At 36.6% G+C, this 25867-nt stretch overlaps 1 protein-coding gene across 1 annotated transcript in view; it reads right to left on the bottom strand.

Moving 5' to 3' along the window:
* Nucleotides 1–1996: 1996 nt before the first annotated feature.
* Nucleotides 1997–25867, bottom strand: part of LOC128638142 (phospholipase A2 inhibitor and Ly6/PLAUR domain-containing protein-like) — a 70494-nt gene continuing 46623 nt past the window's right edge. Inside the window, exons 2-5 of the mRNA XM_053690005.1 lie at nt 18296–18409; nt 17971–18126; nt 12438–12560; nt 1997–2201 (exon numbers count right to left, since the gene is read on the bottom strand). Of these exons, the coding sequence (XP_053545980.1) occupies nt 2062–2201; nt 12438–12560; nt 17971–18126; nt 18296–18409 (533 nt within the window). The 3' untranslated portion in view covers nt 1997–2061. The remainder of the gene's footprint in view (nt 2202–12437; nt 12561–17970; nt 18127–18295; nt 18410–25867) is intronic.

Below are 25867 nucleotides of genomic sequence, written 5' to 3' on the forward strand. Positions count from 1 at the left end.
AAAGCAGCTGGAAGCGAGCAGGATCGCTTCTAGCTGCTTTCCACACCGAGGACGTGCAGGGTACGTCCTCAGGCGTTAACTGCCTTTTTTTTGAGGACGTACCCTGCACGTCCTCAGTCATTAAGGGGTTAATTATCAGATAAGTTGGGGACCAATTATAGGCCATAACCTAATCATATACTACACATGACCCCTACATATATACATATGTTTATGACGCGACAAGGTCCATACTACATTTTCATAAGCTATAATTGATCCTAACAATGCTACCCCAACATCAAGTTTGACTTTTACTACACCCTTTGCATTATTTTAACTTAGAATAAACTCCAAGTAAGCTACCTATTCAAGTATATCCTTAGTACTTACTTTTTAAACTCCTAGGTTATACTTTGTTCATATTTTGTTTATATTCTGGTTGTAGTTTGTTCATTCAATTAATTATTGAGGTTACAATGTTCTCTACTTAATGTATAATATTGTATACCACTTTTTCATATAAGAGAGACAGTATGTATATATTATACCCAAGTCTCTCTTTCTCTTTTATATATGTTTTAATGAAACATTACTAATAACATCAACAATGTCACTATTCTTAACTATTTAAATTGTGATATAAGAAAATCAATTTTCCATTCACTTCTATACTAAGATGTACAAAACAATTTGTAGTACCCAATTTCTATGTTAAATTTTTATGTCAATGTATATTCCCATATCCTTTTCTATTGTATATGTAATTTGTAAATGTTTTAAATGCTATGAAATGTCATCCCATTGAGTTAAATACTTTGGCTTCTACAGATGAACTTAAGTGATCTACCCACTACCTAAGATCAACCCACTTTTTCTAATTGGCTGAAACAGCCTATTTAAGCTCACCTGTGGCACCCAACCCACTATCTCTGAAGAAGCGCATGAGATATGCGCGAAACATGTCAGTTAGTTTAAGCTGTCCTTGCTAAACTACTCTACAGATGAATAAAACTCCATTGCACTGGCTATCTATCCGGATTTGTCCTCTTTTTTCCTTTTTATTTATATTGCTATGGAGAGTTTTGGATGTGAAGGAGAGGCACGTGTGTTACAATATAATGTTCAGAAAAAGCCCTCAAATATTTTCTGTGATTTTTCTCCATTGCAGCAAATATTTGATCATCAGTCCCAAAGTGAGGTGCCTCATTCACCTACCTACTGTATTTATTTACTATATGTAGGCTATAAGCACCAAATGAGCCCCTATTTCTTAAAGATAATATACAAATGTTATTAATCAGAAATAGATTTATAATTTCCTGAAATAAGTTGTTGTTTATTTGGGGAACCATTTTATGTTGGGCCTTGTCAATGGTTGATGCCATCTTAGATAAACTCTGGGAAGTAAGAGAGAGTGAGACTTCTGACAGTGTTCTTAATTTATAATTTATGTCTACTTTGTTTAAGGATACTTATGAGAGAATTTTGTGAGTTAGACAACATGCTGATGTAGACTAATATGAAGTGATGGACCAGTGAGGAATAGAAAACAATTAGCATCATTGCAAGTCAAAGTACAAACATCCATTATATACAACCTACTAGTAGTACATATTTACTTAAATAGTTTTTTGTAACAAGTGTCTGTTGTTAAAACTGCTATTCTAATTGTGTGACTAGTATTAGAAGTCACAATTTTAGAAAGCATGTTGGGGCATAATGGCCGCAGGAGGTTAATAGCAACAACAATAAGATGCAAAGGAAAAATGTGTTTGTAACTTTAATTAAAACTACAGCTATTAATACTAAACCGTCATTATGATATACAACTTTTTTGGATACCAGAATTTTGATTGCATGTTAACCATAATTGATAGTGGTAGGGTTTCTGTTATATGGAATTTCTCTTTCTATTGATTTGATGCAATTGTGATAGAGCTCTATTTTCCATAAATGAGTCAGTAGAGGAATATTAAAAATGATCTATAGCTGTTAAAAGTAATAAAGCAGTAAAAATAATTAATTCCATTTTATTAGAAGGTTAAGGACTGAATTGAGGTAAATGAAACCTGAATGTCATTAGATCAAGAAGGTTCTGGCAGATGGGTTAGTTACACATCTCCCTACTCCAGCCTGTAGTTCATCATTAACAATTGTTCCAACAAGTGCTTGGCAAAGTCGATCAGTTGAGCAGCCTCGTGCAGATATCTTGGTCGATTCTGAATTTAAAAATAAATATTCTTTAGGGCTTCCATATAAGTAGCTTGAATGAACATCAGATAAATATTAAGGTTAAGTAAAATTATTTTACAAAAACAACTACATAAAGCATTGCCAAAAAAGATTGTAGAATTGTATAAGCAAAAAATTAATTATCGGCTAGATTACGAGTTGTGCGTTAGGGTAAAAAAGCAGGGTTAAGAGGTCCTAACGCTGCTTTTTTTATGCCCGCTGGTATTACAAGTCTTGAAGGTTTAGGGGCACCGCATCAGCATCTATGATTAAGCGCAAGTGTGCGCGAAACATGTAAGACTGCTGTTTCCCTCTTTTTGGTTTGTTGTGTCTTATTTTTTCACCCATACATTTTCATTGGAATAAATTTTCTTTTCTGTAGCTCAGTAGCCGCCTGTATTTTTTCCTTTGTCTTTTGCGGCTGTCCTCTGCTTTTTTGGCTGGCTCCACACACCCCTTCTCAGAGTGGAAACAAAGCAGAGAGAAAGGGCGCCTCCTAGTGTAGCCAATAAATCACAAATGGAGTATAAAAGAAAAAAACATACTCACAGTGTAGAAAGGCAGAGGTAATGCCTAGGAGAGTGGTCTGGGAACTTGACAGTGTCCCAGTAAACTGTGCACCGTTCAGTGGCTGCTCCTCCCAAAATCAGAAAAAGAATCTGTAGTAGGAAAAGATGTGAAAAAAAAAGAGGGCGACCCCTAGTGCAAATCAGTTATGAAGATATATTGAGTATCAACTTAGTAACAAGGGAATACTCACAAATTGTATTGCACACTGTAGTGCAAATGGAGCATACTAGGTATATTATGGTGACCTAGTGCACATTTAAACCAGGGTAATGCTGCTGCAGTGGGAGATGAACTCCAAGTAAGCTGTGGATGAACGTCAGGACCAAAAGACAGAAGACTCCAGTAAAAAAAGTGGATATAAAAGATTTAATAAAAACAAGTGGTTTTAAAAAAACACAGATCAGACAATGAACCTGTGTTAAAAACAATGCTACGTGTTTCTAAGCGCTGACCGCGCTTTTTCCTCAGGCAAATGATACTAACTGAACTGGAGTCTCCTATATATATACCCATGCACATTTGGTGATAGGCAGCTGTGTTCAATTGAACAGGTGTTACATTGATTAGCCACAATGGTTGCTAACAACAAGTTGGAAATTTGAAAACACATTTGTTTAAAAAAATAAATACATATTTAAAACTGTAATGTAACAAAGTAACAATATGGCAAGAATAATACAAAGAATAAATTGCAAATATTATGAACCGTCTAACTTTCAAACATATAGTGTTATCATGTAGTGTGCAAAGCGATATTAAAAAATGTGTGTAAATGATATCAACATGGTAGGCTATAATGTTTCACAGATACCAATACTTGATGGGATCACCTCAGAAAAAAATATGTTAACATCGCTATAAAGTATATCGTGAAAACATCAAATTAGAAAATTACGGGCAAAAAATATTCATGAATGAAAAACAGAGGGGGTGTGTGGAACTCAGCCAATGAGAACAAACTAGTGAATTCCTCTGAACTAGGTCATTTCTACAATATAACATTCCGCTTAAAACGATCGTTCTCTATATATATTTTACTTGAGCATATGTACATATTATAACTTTTTTACTGTTGCAATGAAATAATGAGGGATCGGTAATTATGTCAGATATGGCGATATTATCAATTTTCGTCTTAATCCGTGATATAATAGAATGCTAGTAATCCTAATACTATATATAATAAATTTATAAGGAAAATAAATCTAATCTAGGATGTTTAAAAGGCTGAATGATAAGAGAGAAATATCTATAAGATGACTAATTTTAACTATATACTTACATTGATTTAGTGGAGTTCGTAAAAATGTGAAAGACTGCAATGTAATATGTGCCTATAGAGTGTGAAAGGCTCATCTATTGGTTAATAAAAAATGTGTGTCCAATGACGTATGAGCTGCAGCAATGGGCTATAGAGTAAAAGAGGCTCATCTATTAGTTAATAGAGAGTGTGTGTGCAGTGACGTGTGGGCTGCAGCAATAGGCTAATGAAGTATGTGCATAAAATGTGGACAAATATGTTGGGAATTCGAAATAGAAGAGATAGAACCTGTGAATTTGGATATGAGAATGTGCTGAATAAACGGGTGTTGTGAATGAAGGCTATGTGTAACTGAAATATAATGCGTGTATGGTTGACTGTTATATAAACAGAACTAGTGACTAAAATGAAGTGCTGAGATACTATAAGATATAGTATAGGGAGTGTTCCTATATTATTGAACCAACTAAGTCGGTATGTGTGAATGTTATACTTATAACTAAACAATGTATAATAAATATGATTCAAAATCTAAAATACATGTTGCGTGTGGGGGAGAAAACACTAATAATTGTGAGGTGTTCTATAAATGAGTGCTCCGGAATAAGGGCTAGAAGAAAAAAAAAAAAAAAAAAAAAAGCCCTTAGTTCAAAGGAATTCACTAGTTTGTTCTCATTGGCTGAGTTCCACACACCCCCTCTGTTTTTCATTCATGAATATTTTTTGCCCGTAATTTTCTAATTTGATGTTTTCACGATATACTTTATAGCGATGTTAACATATTTTTTTCTGAGGTGATCCCATCAAGTATTGGTATCTGTGAAACATTATAGCCTACCATGTTGATATCATTTACACACATTTTTTAATATCGCTTTGCACACTACATGATAACACTATATGTTTGAAAGTTAGACGGTTCATAATATTTGCAATTTATTCTTTGTATTATTCTTGCCATATTGTTACTTTGTTTCATTACAGTTTTAAATATGTATTTATTTTTTGAAACAAATGTGTTTGCAAATTTCCAACTTGTTGTTAGCAACCATTGTGGCTAATCAATGTAACACCTGTTCAATTGAACACAGCTGCCTATCACCAAATGTGCATGGGTATATATATAGGAGACTCCAGTTCAGTTAGTATCATTTGCCTGAGGAAAAAGCGCGGTCAGCGCTTAGAAACGCGTAGCATTGTTTTTAACACAGGTTCATTGTCTGATCTGTGTTTTTTTAAAACCACTTGTTTTTATTAAATCTTTTATATCCACTTTTTTTACTGGAGTCTTCTGTCTTTTGGTCCTGACGTTCATCCACAGCTTACTTGGAGTTCATCTCCCACTGCAGCAGCATTACCCTGGTTTAAATGTGCACTAGGTCACCATAATATACCTAGTATGCTCCATTTGCACTACAGTGTGCAATACAATTTGTGAGTATTCCCTTGTTACTAAGTTGATACTCAATATATCTTCATAACTGATTTGCACTAGGGGTCGCCCTCTTTTTTTTTCACATCTTTTCCTACTACAGATTCTTTTTCTGATTTTGGGAGGAGCAGCCACTGAACGGTGCACAGTTTACTGGGACACTGTCAAGTTCCCAGACCACTCTCCTAGGCATTACCTCTGCCTTTCTACACTGTGAGTATGTTTTTTTCTTTTATACTCCATTTGTGATTTATTGGCTACACTAGGAGGCGCCCTTTCTCTCTGCTTTGTTTCCACTCTGAGAAGGGGTGTTTTTTTCACATCTTTTCCTTCTCAGAGTGGGTCCACTCTATCCCCTTTCCCCCTACCCGGCGGACGCTTCCTGCAGCAGCACTTCCCTTTGTTACACGCACCGCACACTTGTTTGGCCTTACCGCAAAACGACTTACGTAAACTTCGTAAAGTCTTTTTTCTATGGGACTTCCATAGCGCCGGTATTATGAGTCTGTCCTGGGAGGCCAAAAAGTGAGCGGTACAGCCTACCCTGTCAAGATCCCTAACCCATTTAAAAGTCAGTAGTTATGAGTTTTACACTACAACGCTGTAACATAAAACTCATAACTTAAGTGCTAAAAAGTACACTAACACCCATAAACTACCTATTAACCCTTAAACCGAGGCCCTCCCGCATTGCAAACACTATAATAAAAATTTTAACCCCTAATCTGCTGCTCCGGACACCGCCGCCACCTACATTATATTTATGAACCCCTAATCTGCTGCCCCCAACATCGCTGACACCTACATTATATTTATTAACCCCTAATCTGCCTTCCCCAATGTCGCCGACACCTACATTATATTTATTAACCCCTAATCTGCCACCCCCAACGTCGCCGCCACTATATTAAAGTTATTAACCCCTAAACCTAAGTGTAACCCTAAACCTAACACCCCTAACAAATATAATTTAAATAATTCTAAATAAATATTCCTATTGTTAACTAAATTAATCCAAACTAAATACTTACCTATAAAATAAACCCTAAGCTAGCTATAATATAACTCAGTGTTTTTCAACCAGTGTGCCGTGGCACACTAGTGTGCCATGAGAGATCCTCAGGTGTGCCACGGCAGACTGACAACAGTGTGACATATTTTTTAAACTTTTCTTGTTTTTTACTCCCAGTGCAGGGGTAGTTTGTAGGAGGCATGGCATAACAGCACAATATATACAGTATGTGTGTGTTTGTGTGTATGTGTATATATATATGCTGTATTAGGCTACAATGTGTGATTTTTTTTACATTTTGAGATGGTGGTGTGCCACAGGATTTTTTAATGTAAAAAAGTGTGCCACGGCAAAAAAAAGGTTAAAAATCACTGATATAACTAATAGTTACATTGTAGCTATCTTAGGGTTTATTTTTATTTTACAGGCAAGTTTGTATTTATTTTAACTAGGTAGAATAGTTATTAAATAGTTATTAACTATTTAATAACTACCTAGCTAAAATAAATACAAAAGTACCTGTAAAATAAAACCTAACCTAAGTTACAATAACACCTAACACTACACTATAATTAAATAAATTAACTAAATTAAATACAATTAAATAAATTACATACAATTAGCTAAATTAAATGAAAGTAGCTAAAGTGCAAAAAACAAACAAACACTAAATTACAGAAAATAATAAACAAATTACAGATATTTAAACTATTTACACCCTTTAATAGCCCTATTAAAATAAAAAAGCCCCCCCCAAAATAAAAAAAACCCCTAGCCTAAACTAAACTACCAATAGCCCCAAAGTAATCAGCTCTTTTACCTGTAAAAAAAAAATACAAACAACCCCACCAACAGTTAAATCCACCACCCACACAACCAACCCCCCAAATAAAATACTATCTTAAAAAAACCTAAGCTCCCCATTGCCCTTAAAAGGGAAGTTAGCTCTTTTGCAGCCCAAAGTCCCTAACCTAAAAATAAAACCCACCCAATACACCCTTAAAAAAACCTACGGTATCTTCTATCTTCATCCATCCGGCGCTGAGTCGGTCCATCTTCAAGATATCCGACGCAGAGCATCCTCTTCATCCGATGACTAAAGCTGAATGAAGGTACCTTTAAGTGACGTCATCCAAGATGGCGTCCCTTAGATTCTGATTGGCTGATAGAATTCTATCAGCCAATTGGAATTAAGGTAGAAAAAATCCTATTGGCTGATGCAATCAGCCAATAGGATCGAAGTCCAATAGGATTGAGCTTGCATTCTATTGGCTGTTCCAATCCGTGCTGGATGGATGAAGATAGAAGATGCCGTCTGGATGAAGACTTCTGCCCGTCTGGAGGACCAGTTCACCCCAGCTTGGATGAAGACTTCTCCCGTCAGTCTTCAGGGGGTTAGTGTAAGGTTTTTTTTCAGGGTTTATTGGGTGGGTTTTATTTTTAGGTTATGGACTTTGGGCTGCAAAAGAGCTAACTGCCCTTTTAAGGGCAATGCCCATCCAAATGCCCTTTTCAGGGCAATGGGGAGATTAGTTTTTTTAGATAGTATTTTATTTGGGGGTTGGTTGTGTGGGTGGTGGGTTTTACTGTTGGGGGTGTTTGTATTTTTTTTTTACAGGTAAAAGAGCCGATTACTTTGGGGCAATGCCCCGCAAAAGGCCCTTTTAAGGGCTATTGGTAGTTTAGTTTATGCTAGCTTTTTTTTTTTTGGGGGGGTCTTTTTTATTTTAATGGGGCTATTAGATTAGGTTTAGATTAGGTGTAATTAGATTAAATATCTGTAATTTGTTTATTATTTTCTGTAATTTAGTGTTTGTTTGTTTTTTGTACTTTAGCTACTTTCATTTAATTTAGCTAATTGTATGTAATTTATTTAATTGTATTTAATTTAGTTAATTTATTTAATTATAGTGTAGTGTTAGGTGTTATTGTAACTTAGGATAGGTTTTATTTTACAGGTACTTTTGTATTTATTTTAGCTTGGTAGTTATTAAATAGTTAATAACTATTTAATAACTATTCTACCTAGTTAAAATAAATACAAAGTTGCCTGTAAAATAAAAATAAACCCTAAGATAGCTACAATGTAACTATTATTTATATTGTAGCTATCTTAGGGTTTATTTTATAGGTAAGTATTTAGTTTTAAATATTAATAATTTAGTTAATGATAGGAATATTTATTTAGATTTATTTAAATTATATTTGTTAGGGGGTGTTAGGTTTAGGGTTAGACTTAGGTTTAGGGGTTAATAACTTTAATATAGTGGCGGCGACGTTGGGGCGGCAGATTAGGGGTTAATAAATATAATGTAGGTGTCGGCGATGTTGGGGGCAGCAGATTAGGGTTTAATAAATATAATGTAGGTGGCAGTGGTGTCTGGAGCGGCAGATTAGGGGTTAATAATAAAATGCAGGTGTCAGCGATGTCGGGGGCAGCAGATTAGGGGTTAATAAGTGTAAGATTAGGGGTGTTTAGACTCGGGGTTCATGTTAGGGTGTTAGGTGTAGACATAACTTTTATTTCCCCATAGGAATCAATGGGGCTGCGTTAAGGAGTTTTACACTGCTTTTTGCAGGTGTTAGACTTTTTTTCAGCCGGCTCTCCCCGTTGATTCCTATGGGGAAATTGTACATGAGCACGTACGACTAGCTCACCGCTGACTTAAGCAGCGCTGGTATTGAAGTGCGGTAATGAGCAAAATTTTGCTCAATGCTGAAAACCCATAATACCAGCACTGTAGTTAAGTGAGCGGTGAGAGAAAACTGCTCGTTAGCACCGCATAGCCTCTAACGCAAAACTCGTAATCTAGGTGTAGGTTATTTCCTATGAATATATTAAAAACTGCTACATTTAGAATTACATTTAATTAAAATGTCCTTATACTAGAAATGAACATGGAAATTTTTATAAAAAATTGGCACATTTCCTATCAAAGGGAAAAAAAGGGTTCAGTCATAGCACTTAATCAGGTTACAGATAGATAATCACAATCCATTTTTGAAAGACTTTTCAACACCTTTTCAAGGCCAGTTTTTACTTTTCAAATTAGACACCTCAAGGCACTTGATAAAGGGGCATATATATCAAACTCCGTATGGAGCTTGATGCCCCGTGTTTCTGGCGAGCCTTCAGGCTCACCAGAAACACAAGTTATGAAGCAGAGGTCTAAAGAAGGCTGCTCCATAATCTGTCTACCTGCTCTGAGGTGGTGGACAGACATCGCCGGAAATCAACCAGATTGAATACGATCAGGTTGATTGACACCCCCTGCTGGCAGCGGTTTCCGGGCCATCTTTAACTCAGGGCAAAAAGGGCAGCTGCCCAGGGCCCTGTCTTTGTTGAGGGGCCCAAGAGTCCTAAAAAAATGCCAGACTGATGATTTCATGTGACATAGGGGGCACACACAGTCAGTCCTAATACTGTCACAGTCAAAATTTATCTGTTTATATTTATTTGTGAGAAACTGTGCCAGACCGTGTCAGTGTCATGTGAAATGCCAATGCCAAGCTAGTGCCTTGTGCTGTTTTAGATGTGCACTGTGCAGCACTGAATGCTAAGCCCTAACTCAGCATCCAGCCAATCCCACTGCATCAGAAAAGGTCCTGCTGGGGTTACCATGGTTATCAGGTAACTACACTGGTGGTGGGGTTTGTTTATGGGTAGGGCTGACTGTAGGCACATGCAGCAGAAAGCTGGAGTGGCAGGCACATGAGGATTTGAACACCAGTGTAACTGCACACACTGCTCTCTTCAGTCTTGAGGCTGTGTGACTCATCTCACACTGTATCCATGCAGCCTTGTGCAGACAGCATCCAGTATGCTGGTTCCCTTAGCCCTGCTCTTTCTGCTGTGGCCCTAAGATCAACTAACTGAAGTTTGTTAGGGGAACAGTGCTTTGTAGAAAGGTGTCAGTGGGAAGAATAAGTGAGTGCACACACGCCCCTCCCCCATGCAGCATCGTCTAGTGCAGGGTGAGAGGGAACTTGTTCCTAGCAAAGAAGTGACGTGCTGCTGTGGCTTATGTATAGTCTCATGCTGATGCTTCACACATTAAGGTAAGGTTTATTTTTATATTTTATATATTTTCTCTCTTTCTCAGATTTTACAGCTTCCCATAGTAGTTCTGCTGTTCCAGTCAGTAAACGTATATTTGTCTGCACCTCCATGCTTCATCCTCAGTCTTTACTTGCTTTGCTCCTGTTGGCTGCCCTAAATCTCTTTAACCAGCTAACCTCACACCAGAATCGCATTCAAAAGCATATTAAATTAATCCACAGTGGAGGAATTTATATATTTATTTACTTATTAGTACTGCTAAGGTCCAGTTTCACATATTGCAATTTATTTCATTTTTCTTAAATTATTAGCCCAGCAGTGGATGATCCACTGCTGGGCTAATAATTTTAAAACAATTATAAAATAAATTGATTTAGTTGTTTTTTGGGATGTTGGGGTGGAGAGCGAAATTTCATGGGGGGGCAAGAAAATGTTTGCCCAGGGTCCAGACAATATTAAAGAAGGCCCTGGGCGGATTGGCCGTGAATCTGCAGGGGGCGGCATTGCACCAGCAGCTTACAAGAACTGCTGGTGCAATGATAAATGCTGATAGCGTATGCTGTCGGCATTTATCGATGTACAGCGGACATGATCTGCAATATCGGATCATGTCCGCTCGCACAATGTTAAATCGACCCCAAAGCCTCAAAAGGGGATTTTGGAAATATTTGCAACTATTTTATAACTGTAAGAAAACAGCCTATTTTCTTGTACATGTGCAAAACACAGGAGACCTTGCAGTGGTGTATTTACTTACTTTAATATATCTTTAATATATCAATTCATTAAAGCTCTAGTCATCACTATTGTATAGTCTGTATACAGTGGACAGGGTACACATTTAAGTATAAGTATATGATATCCTGTTCAGCCATATACAAATGGCGTATTTTTAAATTATAATTTTTTAATATTTGATTCTAAGGGGTAGATTTATTAAATGTCAGATGGACATGTAGCATACGCTGTCAGCTTTAAACATTGCACAAGCATTTCTAGTGAGTGTCATATCTGATTGGGATGATTGCTGTTCGCCACCTCAGAGGTGGCAGATGAGTTAAGGAGCAGCGGTTTTAGACCGCTGTTCTTAACTTTTGTTTTCAGCGAGCCTGAACGCTCGGGCGGAAACAGCTGCACTCACAGCTTAATAAATCAGCCCCCTAGTCACACTCACACTGTTGTGTTTATCAGTAACTGGGTTTAAAAACTGAATTGCACAATGGTGATTTTCAAAGTAACCTATTGCAATCTGTTTCCATCCCCACCACTGCTTATATACAGTATCTGAATGACAATTGGATGTTTGCATGATGGATGTAATGGGCACTATTTTTCTATCGCTTTATGGTCATTTATGAACTTTCACAAGTATTGTTTTTTACAATATTTATTTATCTTGTTTGTTAAAGCACCATTTTCATTTTGACGTGTTCTGAAAACAAGATTGCGACTATAGCTTCTATTGAAAGGACTTTTTAGACTGGATTTTAAAATAACTGAAACTGTAAGCGTGAACTGCTCTCTTGCAACATTGTTTATGCCTAGGAGAAATTTGAATGAGACTGCGCCATCGTGACCAGGTTTTATAAAGGATGCGCCTTCATGCATGATAAGTCCAAACACTGTCACAACAGTGCTATTAAAAGTGCTTGTGTCTACATTATTGAACTCTTAAACTGGACTACACCTTCATGACTGTGAGTTCGTTAATGTAGGCTCTTACAGAAAGGAACCACATTTCAAAAAAGGATATTAAATGAAAAAAGTAAATTTGATCATAGAATAAATTAAATTTGTATTCCTATAAATATCTTGTATATTTAATTAAAATATGTTATGACATGACAATGAAACAGTGATTAATTTCATATTATAATAATAAAATTACCTCCATTTAAGATGTAGTTGTAACATTTGTTTTCTTTTCCAGTGCATTCAATAAGATTCTCTGAGGAACAGTAGGTAGTTCCCGGGGAAAAACAGACAGGGCATTTAATTCCATTACCAACAGCTGAAACAAAGTAGAGTAAGATAATGTAGGATTATTTTTTTTAGAATATGTAAAATAAAGCAAATATGAAGTCCTTTTATTTATAGATTGAAAAAAAAATACATTCTTGCCAGAGTTTAATTTCTCACTTCACTGCAAATAAGCAGGGCAATTCCAGGTTTCAGCCTCATGGACATTGGGTAATAGACATTACTAAAATTAATAATTTCCATAAGTTCTTTGAGGGAGATTTGAACACATGACACTTTATAGGCCCTATTCTCAAGGTCTCTGGGCTAGTGAAAGTTTCTAAGAAATCACTTGCGTACCATAAAGACACTGGTGGAGTTATTTTTCTTACCTTTAGAACAGTGTGTCTTGCAAAGAGTCATTCTATGCATTTAAGTATGTGAGGAATGTAAAGGAAAGGCATACATTGCAATAGACATAAAAAAAATCATAACTTAAAAATCGTATTAAACAAATAAAAATGAAATACCAAAATAAAAATATTTCATTAAAAATTGTATTGTTGAATCACATTTTTTTGTCTTGCAAAAAACATTTTATTGAAAATTGTAAATTTGTATCGAGGATTTTCAGGTCCCATCTGGCAAATGTTAAATAATTGGGTGCAGAGTCAGAAAAGTAGCTTTATGTTATAAGCTTCCTTGGCCCCAAATATGTACACAAGCAAGTTGATATTACAAAAAAAAAAAAAAAAAAAACGTTGGGCCATCTTAGATACAGATGTAATACATTATCTTTCCCTCTCTCTCACATATACATACACAGCACTGGATCATCCCACCGGGATATTTCTCAGTGGGCTGGTGGGCCGCCTGAGTCACAGGGCCAAATCCTGAATAGAGGGAGCCCCCAGCCAGGACATGGAGCAAACCTTGTGTGTAGTGTAGAGCATCTATTTAAGGATGCTCCACTCCTTGAAAGCAGTGTTGGCTGGGCCCGTGTCATGGGGGTGGATGCTGGGGTTGGGCCAATCTTCAAAAAATTCCCAGTCCATCCCTGCACACACACACACACTACATGCTGTGTACTGTGTACTTGTGTATTATATATTTATTTTCTTTTAGTTATAGTTTTGTACGCATACTGTTTCTTCAATGATATGTAATCTGGAACCCTGGTTTTCAGCTTTTTCTACTTCTAGTTATTGGCTCACTCAGAGCTTGCTAACTCTTACCAGCAAACTTTGTGGCACTTATACATATGTTTTGTAATGTGGGTGTCTCTCCTTTGCATCCAGAACCCTGCATAACTAGATAAACTGCTCACAAGGTAAAATATGCCTTTTTAACTTTCTTTGATGGTCCTCACAGTACTGACAAGACTTCTTAGAGCATCCCACTAGAGCAGAGCACTTTAGATAAATCAGGCTCTTATTCATTTACAAACATAATTTCAAATAAATGTGTGTTTGTGTGTTTATGTTTATGTGTGTATATGTTTATGTGTGTAAGTCTATAAATAAACCTGTAGCTAATATTATAAAGGTTCTAGTTACATTTATTTTATTTACCAAAGCTCTTATACCATTTGAATGCAACAGTCATCAAGTTTTCTATACTCTGATCTGAAAGTTAACATTTAACACAAGAATCCCCCTTTCATTTAATAAACCCCTGCTATACAATATGTTATATTCCGTACAATGTTTTTGAGTAACAGACAGTTATCCTATAAGTAACCATTTTAAATCTGTGGTTTGCCCATCTGCATCTTCCATTTTTTAATCCCTATGGTAAATAGCTGATACAGCCTATTATAAGCTATATCCAAAATAATTGTTGGAGAATGTCTGGCATACAGAAAATTGATTAAAGGGACATTATACACACAAAAATATGGGCTATTAAAATAAAACATTCAAAGAATATGATGTTTGTAATTGACATGAATTATCAATTTTGCTGCCAAAGCTCCTAAAAATGATGATAAAGTTTGCAATTCTGCATATGAATATGTACGTAATACCCACTAGCTACAGAGAAAGGCTTTTTACCTCAGTCCCTAGCTAGTGTCCTTACAGCCAGCCCCCATGATGAAGCTGGCTGTATAATTGATAATACATGTCAATTACAATACCCTCACCTCACAATTTGCAAACAGCACTCAGCTGTTTCTCCCTGACTGTTACACTGGGCATGGATCTCTTCCCCCCCCCCTCTGTGTTCACCGTAACACGAAGCAAGGCTTTATTGGTGAAGAAAAATAGTGGACAAAAAATGAAAATGAATGATAAGGACTGTTGAACACTAGCAAGGATTGTTTCCAAACAACACAGAACTACAGCAGCAAAAGTGACAGCACCATGAAGACCCTGTTTCCACAAAAACCAGTCCCTATAGAATTTCACATAACCAACATTCATGGAACAGCTACAATTGCTAAACCTTTAATTAAAGACAGCAACACTATAGTGCAAAAAAGATGGTGTCACGATCATAAAACCTGGACAGCTGAAGACTAGAAACGAGTGATAAGGTCCTCATTTACATTATTTTCAATAGCAGGTTGGGTTTATATATGAAGAACTCCAATGAAGGGTACAACTCGGACTGTCTGGTTCTAACTGTCAAACATGGGGCTAGATCTGTAATTATTTGGGAGCCATAGCTTGGAATTTGGCTGGCTCCATCATTACCCTAAATAGTCATTACTGCCAGCAAGTACTTGGACATTCTAGATGATCAGTTGCAGAAGTTGTTTCCCAACGATGATGCCATTTTTTAAGATGATAATGTGCCCTTACAATCAGCCAGAACATTTCAGTCTTGGTTTAAGAAGCACCAAGATGAACTTCAACATCTGCTCTGGCCAGCCAAATCACTTGACTTGAATTTCATCAAACCACTTTGGGCAGTTTTGGGTTAAAGTAAGGTTACTGGGTTAAAGTAAGGTTACTGGGTTAAAGTTTTAAAATTTTAAAAGCAATTGGCAAACGTCTTTCGTTCATGTTTGAGATGAAAATGATCACACATTTTAATACCAGAAATGAAGGACTTAATGTAGACTCTGGCTTTCTCACACACTACCATAACTTTCTATAATCTCTCATCTTATTGTCCTATATTGGTTTCTTTTTCCTTTTGTTTTTCCTCTCATCTGGCCTATTTACTCTCCTCTGTTTATTTACTCTTTCTGGCTATTCTCAGCTATTTTCTCCTTCAGACACATTCTCTGCTTTTATGACCCCCCTCTCACCCCCCTCCCTCCCTTCCATTTGTTCTATGTGATGTGTATCTATATCAGAATGATCAGTATTGCTTTAGACCTGAGGAAGAGAGGAAAACTCTTGAAAGCTTGTCTTTCAAATATTATGTTAGTCCAATAAAAAAGGTATCACTGCATACTGCAATACTTTGTTTTTTGAGCATCTATCTACTGGACTAACACGGCTACTCCAATCTTCACTATATATATATATATATATATATATATATATATATATATATATATATATATATATATATTCATAAACACACACACACACATATACCTTTGACCACTTCCCTGTCCCACCCCTTGGCATAACACACACATATACACACACACAAATACTCCTTTTACCACTTCCGTGTTCTGCCCCTTGGCATAAGACACATACACACCTTTGACCACTTCACTGTCCAACCCCTTGGCATATATCATATCCTATTAATTCTGACACAAAACTTTTTGTTAATCTTTAAAATAACTATTTCCATACCATTTTCATGTGTTTTGTATACCAACTAGAAAGTGATAAAGGTTTACTTTAAGTCTCAAAAAGTTCTTAAATTTACAGTGGTATTTTGAATTGTGCCTGAGAGAAACACTTCACTCGCCACTTGTAAGACCAGCTCAACAAGCCTGCTAAAAGAGCTTCCTGTAGTATCCATTAAAAGCATAGAACACCATAAAAAAAACTGTGGCTGTGGTAGCATGCTGTTGTTTAAAATTTTAACCATTGTCTTGTTATACCAGATCATATATTATTCTTTGTGGAAGGTTGCTCAAAAGACAACACAACCTGCGCTATTGATTATGCTCCATTAAATCTAGCAAAAAATGTTTATGTAGTTAAAACTTTGCGATGTACATATATAATTTATTTTGTCCCCTTTCCATGTAACTTAAAGGGACATATTACCCATGTATCTAAAAAAAAGCTAACTAAAAAATAAGATATTTTACTTTAAAAATGCCTTCAGTTCTGTGAACAGTTATACTTCAGCTACTTTTTTACTGTAACCTGCATGGTGAAAAAAAATACAATAAATAAAGTGAGTGTGCTGCACATGTCAATTGCACACTCCCTTGTAAGCCCCAGGGCAAGCATTCTGATTTGATGTTTATAGTCCATTACAACGGGATACTATGAAATCTCATCAGACTTTTGTGAAATCCCACAAGCTGATTAACTTTTTTTCACCATGCAGATAATGACAGTGGTTGAAGGATAATTGTTCACAGAATACTTACTTAGGAGAACTAAAGAAATGTTAAGGTATATATCTTAATTTTCTTACACAAGGATGGTCATCACTTTCAAATGACCTAGCATATGAATAGTATGTTCCTTTAGGATCTAGTAATCAAGCCATATCTAAGCAGAAAAAAGTATGGTAATATTTTCTGCAGGGGGTGTCATGGCATTTTAAGTTTTTAACAGCAGTCCTGTAGCCTGAAGGTGCAGACTAGCTTGTCATTGGTGGCTAAGAAATCTGAATATTGTTTTTTCTTCTTATATATAATGAGAATTGTTGCAAAAAATAGCGTTTTAGTTTAAGTGGTGTGTTATTGTTAGCGTGAGGCACGATAATCAATATCACAACTGCGTTAACATGCACACATATTATAGGTTGGAAGTATTTGTGCTCATTAGGTTAGAGCGAGTGAAGACCTCACGTAAAGTGTCAGGGTTAAAAAAATATGCACCAAACACAACATAAGTACATTAAAATAAACTATTACACTCCCACTTTCAAAACAAATCTGTGGGCTACCCCCAACCCTGCCATTTTGAATGAAACTTCACCCTTCCCACACACCATTGCCCACAAGATCTTAACCATCCACATCCTGTTAATAATCTGGCGATGTTAGGAGATATGGACACTGACAGAATGAGTGTTATCTATACTGGATATTATACAATACTAGTGTTATATGTTATTATTTAGTGACTAATACACAGTGCAATGTTGATAATAGTGATTTAATTGTGATCCTGTCACAGAAATAGATTCCCTAGGAATATATATATATATATATATATATATATATATATATATATATATATATATATATATATATATATATATATGAATAACTTGTGTTTCTAATAGTATTCTTGGTTGGAGAAATGGCCCATTCCTATTTTTTTAACACATTTAGAATCCAGTAAATTATAAAACTTTATACATACTATCTGTGCTAGGTTTAACAGGTGTACAGTCATCAGTATTACAGCAGCTGGAGGATACAATTGTTCTATGATCTTCTCGAATGAGTGAGAAGGACTGGTCACAGAATGAAATTGGTTGACAGTTTCTTACGACTTCCAATTTAAGAGTTCCAAGTACTGTAAAAATATAAAAAGATATTCATCTATCATAAATATATATATATTTCAAATCTGTAATAGGTTATAGGAGCATACAGTGTCATGTAAAATGCATATATATATTTCAACTTATAATTTATGTAAAAATCTACTGCTGTTGAAATCCGCATTCCACCCTTTTTCATACCAGTTTCTTTTGCAAAACGAGAAGCACAGATAAGGCCACTTGGGCAGGTTTTTAACGGACCATCACAGTCATGTCCAGATGAAGATAGGCAATGAGCACATTGTATACAATTCCCTGTAAGTAAACACAAATAAAAATGTTATTTTGTAACTTTATATTCTGAATAAACAACTAACTTAAAGGGATACTAAATACATTTTTTTTTCTTTTATGATTCAGATAAAGCATGCAATTTTAAGCAACTTTCTAATTTACTCCTTATTATCTCTTGCTATGTTTATTTTAAAAGCAGTAATGTAAAGCTTAGGAGCCGGCCCGTTTTTGCTTCAGAGCCTGGGTTATGCTTGCTTATTGGTGGCTAAATGTAGCCACCAATAAGCAAGCGCTATCCAGGGTGTTGAACCTAAAATGGGCTGGCTCCTAAGCTTTACATTCTTGCTTTTTAAATTAAAATAGCAAGAGAACAAATAATTTTGTGCTCTATCTGAATCCTGAGCAAAAAAAAAAAATGGGTTTAGTGTCCCTTTAAGAAACGGTGATACAACAATAAACGTTTGCTTTTATGAACTTATGTTAAATATTTAAACAATTGTGCAGATTTATTACCCAACCTAAAATATCTCACTGTACCAACAGGGATTGCAGGAACACGAAAGAAGCATCTGATCAGCTTCAATGGTAGATAACACTTATGTACAAATCACAATTTACATTTTGAGAAATGTTTAAAAGTTCACTATTGCAACCGGGAAAAAACACAAATTTATTTTTTATTTTTTTATGATGTGAATATCCTGTAAAAGGGTTCCAAGTATAATGAACCCTTTTACAGTATAATTCATACAAATAACATATCATGCACTCATATACTGTATATCCATAATGCCCCAGCCCAAATGAATTAAACAAGAATTAACTTTATTTATTTAAAAAACAAATACCATTGATTTTACAACCTCAATATATATATATGTTATAGACACCACATCATAAATTACTGCAATTTAAACAAAATAGCCTTCATTAATCTAGATCATTGTATATTAAAGGGACAGTGTACTGTGGTTCTTTTCCCCTCCCCTTTAATGTTTCACCAGTGATCCATTTTACCTGCTGGAGTCTAATACATTGTTTTAATTTATTTTATCATTTGTAATAGCTGTTTATCCCTGTTGTATGGCCACATTTACTGTACACTACAAGAATGTTTACTAAACAAAAATGAAAATTTAAAAAGAAAAAAATCCCTATTACTTTATTAAAAACCCAAAAATTAAAGATCAATCAGTGCACAAAAGCAATGTTTTGTGTACAAAATATAGAAATAGTGTGAAAATGGAACCTAAGAGGCCAGTTTTGTAGTTTATGAAGTCCTGTAAGAGCAGTCACAAGGATTTTACCAGAGTGCAGAAAATGAATTTCCATAAGGAGAATTTATCTTGACCAATATATTTATAGTTCTCATACTGTAAATCTTTAAACTGCTAAGTGTCTAGATTTAAAAGTTTAGGCAAAATTTCCAAACCTCACTATACATAACAAGGTTTGTCTGCTGAGTTTCTATTACTGTATGAAGAACAGGGGTCAAGTCGAGCGGGAACGCATGGAAATGGAGTTCCTGCACTAAGTTCCCCCTGGAAAGAAAACAGAAACGCTTCAGTAAACACTGCTGGTGGTAGGAGCTACAACGTTTCATGTCCGCCAGACATTGGTAAATCGGCCCCAATGTGTGTGTGTGTTTAAGTGTGTGTGTGTATAAAATAATATTAATTCAGACTCGTCAAATACGATCGGGTTGATTGACACCCCATGCTAGATTGTCTGCGAATCTGCAGGGAGCGGCATTGCACAAGAACTGCTGGTGCAATGATAAATGCTGACATTTATCGATGTGCAGCAATATGCAGTGGACATGATACATTACTTCGTATCATGTCTGCTCGCACATTGATAAATATAACCTACCAGGTTCACATTATTGTTAATTGCTGTTGGTTTTTTAAAACACAATTTCCGAGACTTCTGTTTACTGCAAAAAAATGTTATTATGAAATAAAAACAAACATTTTAAGAATGAGAATGCTAACCCTCATTTCCAGATGTTGCAGTAACGGTTTTTGTTTTTTTCTTCTTTTCTACAGATCCCTTTAGCTGTCAAAATAGCTAGACCACATTTTCAGATATGTATCTAAAATGGCATTAATGAGCAAGATAATAGAATTATTACAAATCATTAGCCCCCATACTTTCTATTGTTTGTGTAACACCTAGATTACGAGTTTTGCGCTATAGAGAGTGCAAAATGAACTCAACAAAAGTTGCGTTATTTCACCCTCCATACCGCTGCCATTACGAGTTTCTGAAAAGTCTCCTTGTGCGTGCGATATGGCGGCGTTAAACAGCCAATAGAATTTCATTAGCTCTCATCCTATTGGCTGTTTTGAACAGCCAATATGATTTCAGTAGCTCTCATCCTATTGGCTGATTTGAATTTCAAGAATCAAATCAGCCAATAGAAATGCAAGGGATGCCATTTTGAAAAGGCTCCCTTGCATTGAAGATCTAGTGTATGGCGGTGTCAGGGTTACTGCTTACTAATGATCTGTCCCTTTAAGTTCTTCCTATATCAAGCACTTCCCTCAGCACTCATTGCTGGTTAATTGAGAAAGGATTCACAGTTCAAGCGTGTCTCTGAGAGTTTTCCACACTCTCCAACAGCCTCTCTAAATTTCTATTTAAAGAGTTCCTAAAAGTTACTGATAATATCTCTTATTTTCATCCCTACATTAAGCAGCACTACTACCTTAATCCACTACTGGAATATTTCACCTATTGCAAGGAAATCAACAGACTCGACATCTCATCCTGAAGCTGTTACAAGGTAACAGGATTTGCAAGCCGCTTCAGACACAGCACAGCGAGTAGCGGTGACGTCATCAGCTGCAGCCAACAACCGCTCTCCCTGTGAGTACCACGCTGCTGCTCATAGCAAACGGACACAAGTATCTAACTCCTGGGTTTTCAGGTCAGAACTATTTAATCCATTATTATTCGTTATTCTCACATAACTTGATGAACTATACCTGTCTAATCAAGGAATACAATAATTTACGTTATTGCTTAATTTGAACTGTTTGCATTTACAATTGCCCTGATAGTATTATACAGTTTATGAAGTCAATAAACTGACACTTATTGGGCAAATATTAAAACATTATAAGAAGCATTAACAACTAATTCATCAAGCTTCTTTAATGTTACAAACCTATTTTTGAGGCAATTGCTGTTTCTGAGTTACAACACAAAATTAAAGGCTTGTTCAAATTGCTACTATTACAGAATTAACCAGCCATAAGGAAGCAAGGATTTAGTGTTTGTGTACACAGAATTATCCTATACCAAACATATTTACTCAACAGCAATTATGGAACAAGATCTTTTAAGTGATAAAGTTCAAGTCCTGTCAGACAGATTAGAAGCTCTATCAGGTTCTTTCCATGAATTACAAGTGGAAAATCAGGCTTTGAAGGCCTGCTTAAGAGAGACTCTGGCACCTAAACCTGCAAGTGCAGATTCTATCCCTGAACCCATGGTCTCCCCCCCAGAAAAATTCTCTGGTGACCGTTCAAGATTCAGAGAGTTTAAAAACTCCTGCATGTTGCTTTTTCAATTTAAGCCACGCACTTATCCCACTGAAAGGTCAAGAGTGCTCACTGTGATATCATATTTGAGGGGGGAGCCTAGGGCTTGGGCTGACTCTTTTTTTGAAAATGATGATGCAATACTGGGATCCCTAGATTAGTTCTTTGATCAAATGTCAGCATTATATGATGACCCTTTCAAACAGGTCACAGCTGAAAACATACTTAGATCTTTAAAACAAAGAAAGAACCCTGTGGAGACATACATCACACAATTTAAAATTTCCGCCCGCGATTCCGGATGGAATGAGGTCTCACTTAAAACTCAATATCGTTTAGGGTTGTCTGAGGATATAAAGGATGAACTCTCACGTACAGGTATTCCAGATTCATTGGAAGATTTCTTTTCCCTCACTATTAATATAGATAGACGGCTTATGGAACGCCTCTCTGAAAAGGCTAGCGGTACAAGAAGCTTTCTCTCCACTCCCGTTTATCAAACTAAGGAATCGCCGCAACCTATGGACATAGGCTTTATGAAGGGTCCCCTCTCCTCTCAGGAAAAGACTAGAAGGAAGTTGCATAGTCTGTGCATGTATTGTGCCTGCCCCACACATGAAGTAAAGGACTGCCCAGTTCTCGCTAAGAATAAGAAGGGTAGGTTGCCTAACATCTCTGAATCCCTGCTGATGAAAATCATTAAACCCTCATATCTAACTATCCCTATTATTTTACAGTGGGATCAAATCAGGATAACAACTGAAGCTATCCTGGACACCGGCTCATGTAGAAATTTTGTTGATTTTTCTTTTGTGAAACAGAATAAAATACCTTTGGTGTGTAAGAGAACTCCGGTCTCTGTGAAGGTCATTGATGGCTCTTTTTTAAAATCAGGTCCTGTCACACACCAGACTACACCATTACAGGTAACATCTTGCACACACATCACAGAAATACTCACTTTTGATGTCATATCTTCACCAATGTTTAATGTAATCCTTGGTATAAATTGGTTTTGTAAACACAAACCAACTATAAACTGGAATGACCTCAGTTTATCTTTCCCTCATCTCACTCAAAATAGTAAGACATCATCAGATATAATTATGCTACAGGTTGAGGATAATATTTTACCTAAACAATATGCAGACTTCTCAGATGTTTTTAATAAAAAAGAAGCTGAATGTTTGCCTCCTCATAGGGATTATGATTGTCCCATTGATTTACTCCCAGGAGTTTCAATTCCCTATGGACATATCTACCCCCTTTCAAAACCAGAATTAGAACACCTTAAAAATTATATCGATGAGAACCTCAGAAAAGGTTTTATAAGACCTAGTACCTCTCCTGCAGGTGCAGGCATATTTTTTGTCACCAATAAAGATGGCACGTTAAGACCAATTATCGATTACAGGGAATTGAACAGGCGTACCAGAAAAAACAGGTATCCCCTACCTTTGATCCCTGAATTAATTGAAAGATTACAGGGGGCCTCAATTTTCATGAAATTGGATCTTCGAGGTGCCTATAATCTTATACGAATGAGAGCTGGCGACGAATGGCTCACTGCTTTTCGGACTAGATATGGGCTATTCGAATATACAGTGATGCCATTCGGTCTGTGCAATGCCCCAGCAACATTCCAATGCTTAATCAATGATCTTTTCAGAGATATTTTGGATGTATATGTTGTTGTCTATTTGGACGATATTCTAGTTTACTCACAAAATCTAGATCAACATAGAATACATGTTAGAGAGGTTCTCACTAGGTTACGAAAAAATAACCTATACGCTAAACTAGAAAAATGTATATTTGAATCAAATAATATCTCTTTCCTGGGTTATAACATCTCTCCTGATGGAATCAAGATGCAAGATGACAAGGTTCAGGCTATTCATAACTGGCCAACTCCTCAATGTAAGAAAGATGTTCAACATTTCCTTAGCTTCTCAAATTATTATAGGAAATTCATTCCTGGATTTGCTGCTATTACCAAACCTCTTACTGAGCTTACCAAATTGAATCATCCTTTCAGGTGGACAAGCCATACTCAACAGGTATTTGATCTTTTAAAAAATAAATTCACTACAGCACCCATTCTCCAATACCCGGATTTAGAAAAGCAATTCATCCTGGAAGTTGACGCTTCTGAGTTTGCAATAGGGGCAATCCTCTCTCAACGGAAATCGTTCAAAGATCCCTTACACCCGGTCGCATTTTTCTCTAGATTGATGCAACCAGCAGAGTTAAATTATCCAGTTGGCGAGAAAGAATTACTTGCAATAAAGTGTTCCTTCGATCACTGGAGACACTTGCTTGAGGGCGCAACACAACAAACCGTCATATATACTGACCACAAAAATCTGCAGTATCTTCAGTCCAATCGAACCCTATCCTCCAGACAATTACGCTGGAGTCTTTACTTTTCTCGTTTCCATTACATCATTACCTACAGGCCTGGTACTAAAAATGGCAAGGCTGACGCCCTCTCTAGACAAGGTCCTAAACCTATAATACCATGCATTCCTACTACTGTTGTCCCTAAGGACTCTATCATTGGTGTTATAACAAGTCTAACTACAGTGTTAAAAGATGCTATTGCTATTGACCCATCAGTACCTCATACAGATCTTACCTACAATTCTGACGGCTTACTCTGCAAGGACGGGAAGCTATACATACCTCCAAATCTTAGATCTTCAATCTTGAAAACAGTTCATGAGTCCCCCCTTGCTGGACACATGGGAAGGGATAAAACTTTGGATTTACTAAAGCGTTCTTTTTGGTGGCCTACTCTTAACCTCGATCTCAAAGAATATCTATCTAAATGTGTTATATGTGCAACCTCCAAACCTTCTAAACAACTTCCTGCGGGTCTTTTACAGCCTTTACCTGTACCACAAGTACCCTGGGAGGCGGTATCTCTGGACTTTATCGTGGACTTACCTGTCTCTAACAATTACACCACTATAATGGTTGTCACCGATTTATTCTCAAAGATGGCACATTTCACACCGATTGCCTCTCTACCCACTTCCAAGATCACAAGTGAATTGTTCATTCAAAACATTGTAAGATTGCATGGAATTCCTAAAACCATCCTTAGTGACCGTGGAACCCAATTCACTTCTAAGTTCTGGAGAAATTTGTGTGCTGCTCTGCATATAGAACATAAACTCACCACTGCCTACCATCCTCAAACGAATGGGCAGACGGAGAGGGTGAATCAGTGGCTCGAGCAATACCTACGATGCTTCTGCTCTCACCAACAAGATTCATGGGCCTCCTACTTGCCCCTAGCAGAATTCGCCTATAATAATAATAAGAGTTCCACAACTGGCACATCACCATTTTTTGTAAATTATGGTTTACATCCAAATTTCACTCTACTTCTGAAGATTGATACCCCATGTCCTCAGGTGAATGATCTAGTTAACGACATTTCTGCCAACTTTTCTTTGATTCGTGAACATATTCTTCAGGCACAAGCATCACAAAGCAGGTACTACGATCTTCGCCACAGACCTAGTCCTCAATATTCCGTAGGACAACAAGTATGGCTCTCCACTAAGAACCTCAAGATACCCTATCCTTGTAGGAAACTAGGTAAACTCTTTTTGGGTCCTTACCCTATCATCAGGGTAAATGGTCCAACAACAGTCACACTCAAATTGCCATCAACTTTCAAGATACATCCGACTTTCCATGTGTCTCTTGTCAAACCTTGCAACCTACCCATATCAAATGTTACATCAGCAGACCCGATACCTTCTGCTACCCTTGATATGCAGTATGAGGTTCATAGCATTCTGGATTCTAGACTCCGTCATGGGAATCTTTTCTATTTGGTACATTGGAAAGGATTTGGACATGAAGATGATTCCTGGGAGCCTGCCTCGAACATATCTGCTCCACGTCTGATCTCTCT

The sequence above is a fragment of the Bombina bombina genome, chromosome 8 (assembly GCF_027579735.1).
Source record: "Bombina bombina isolate aBomBom1 chromosome 8, aBomBom1.pri, whole genome shotgun sequence".
Lineage (NCBI taxonomy): Eukaryota > Metazoa > Chordata > Amphibia > Anura > Bombinatoridae > Bombina > Bombina bombina.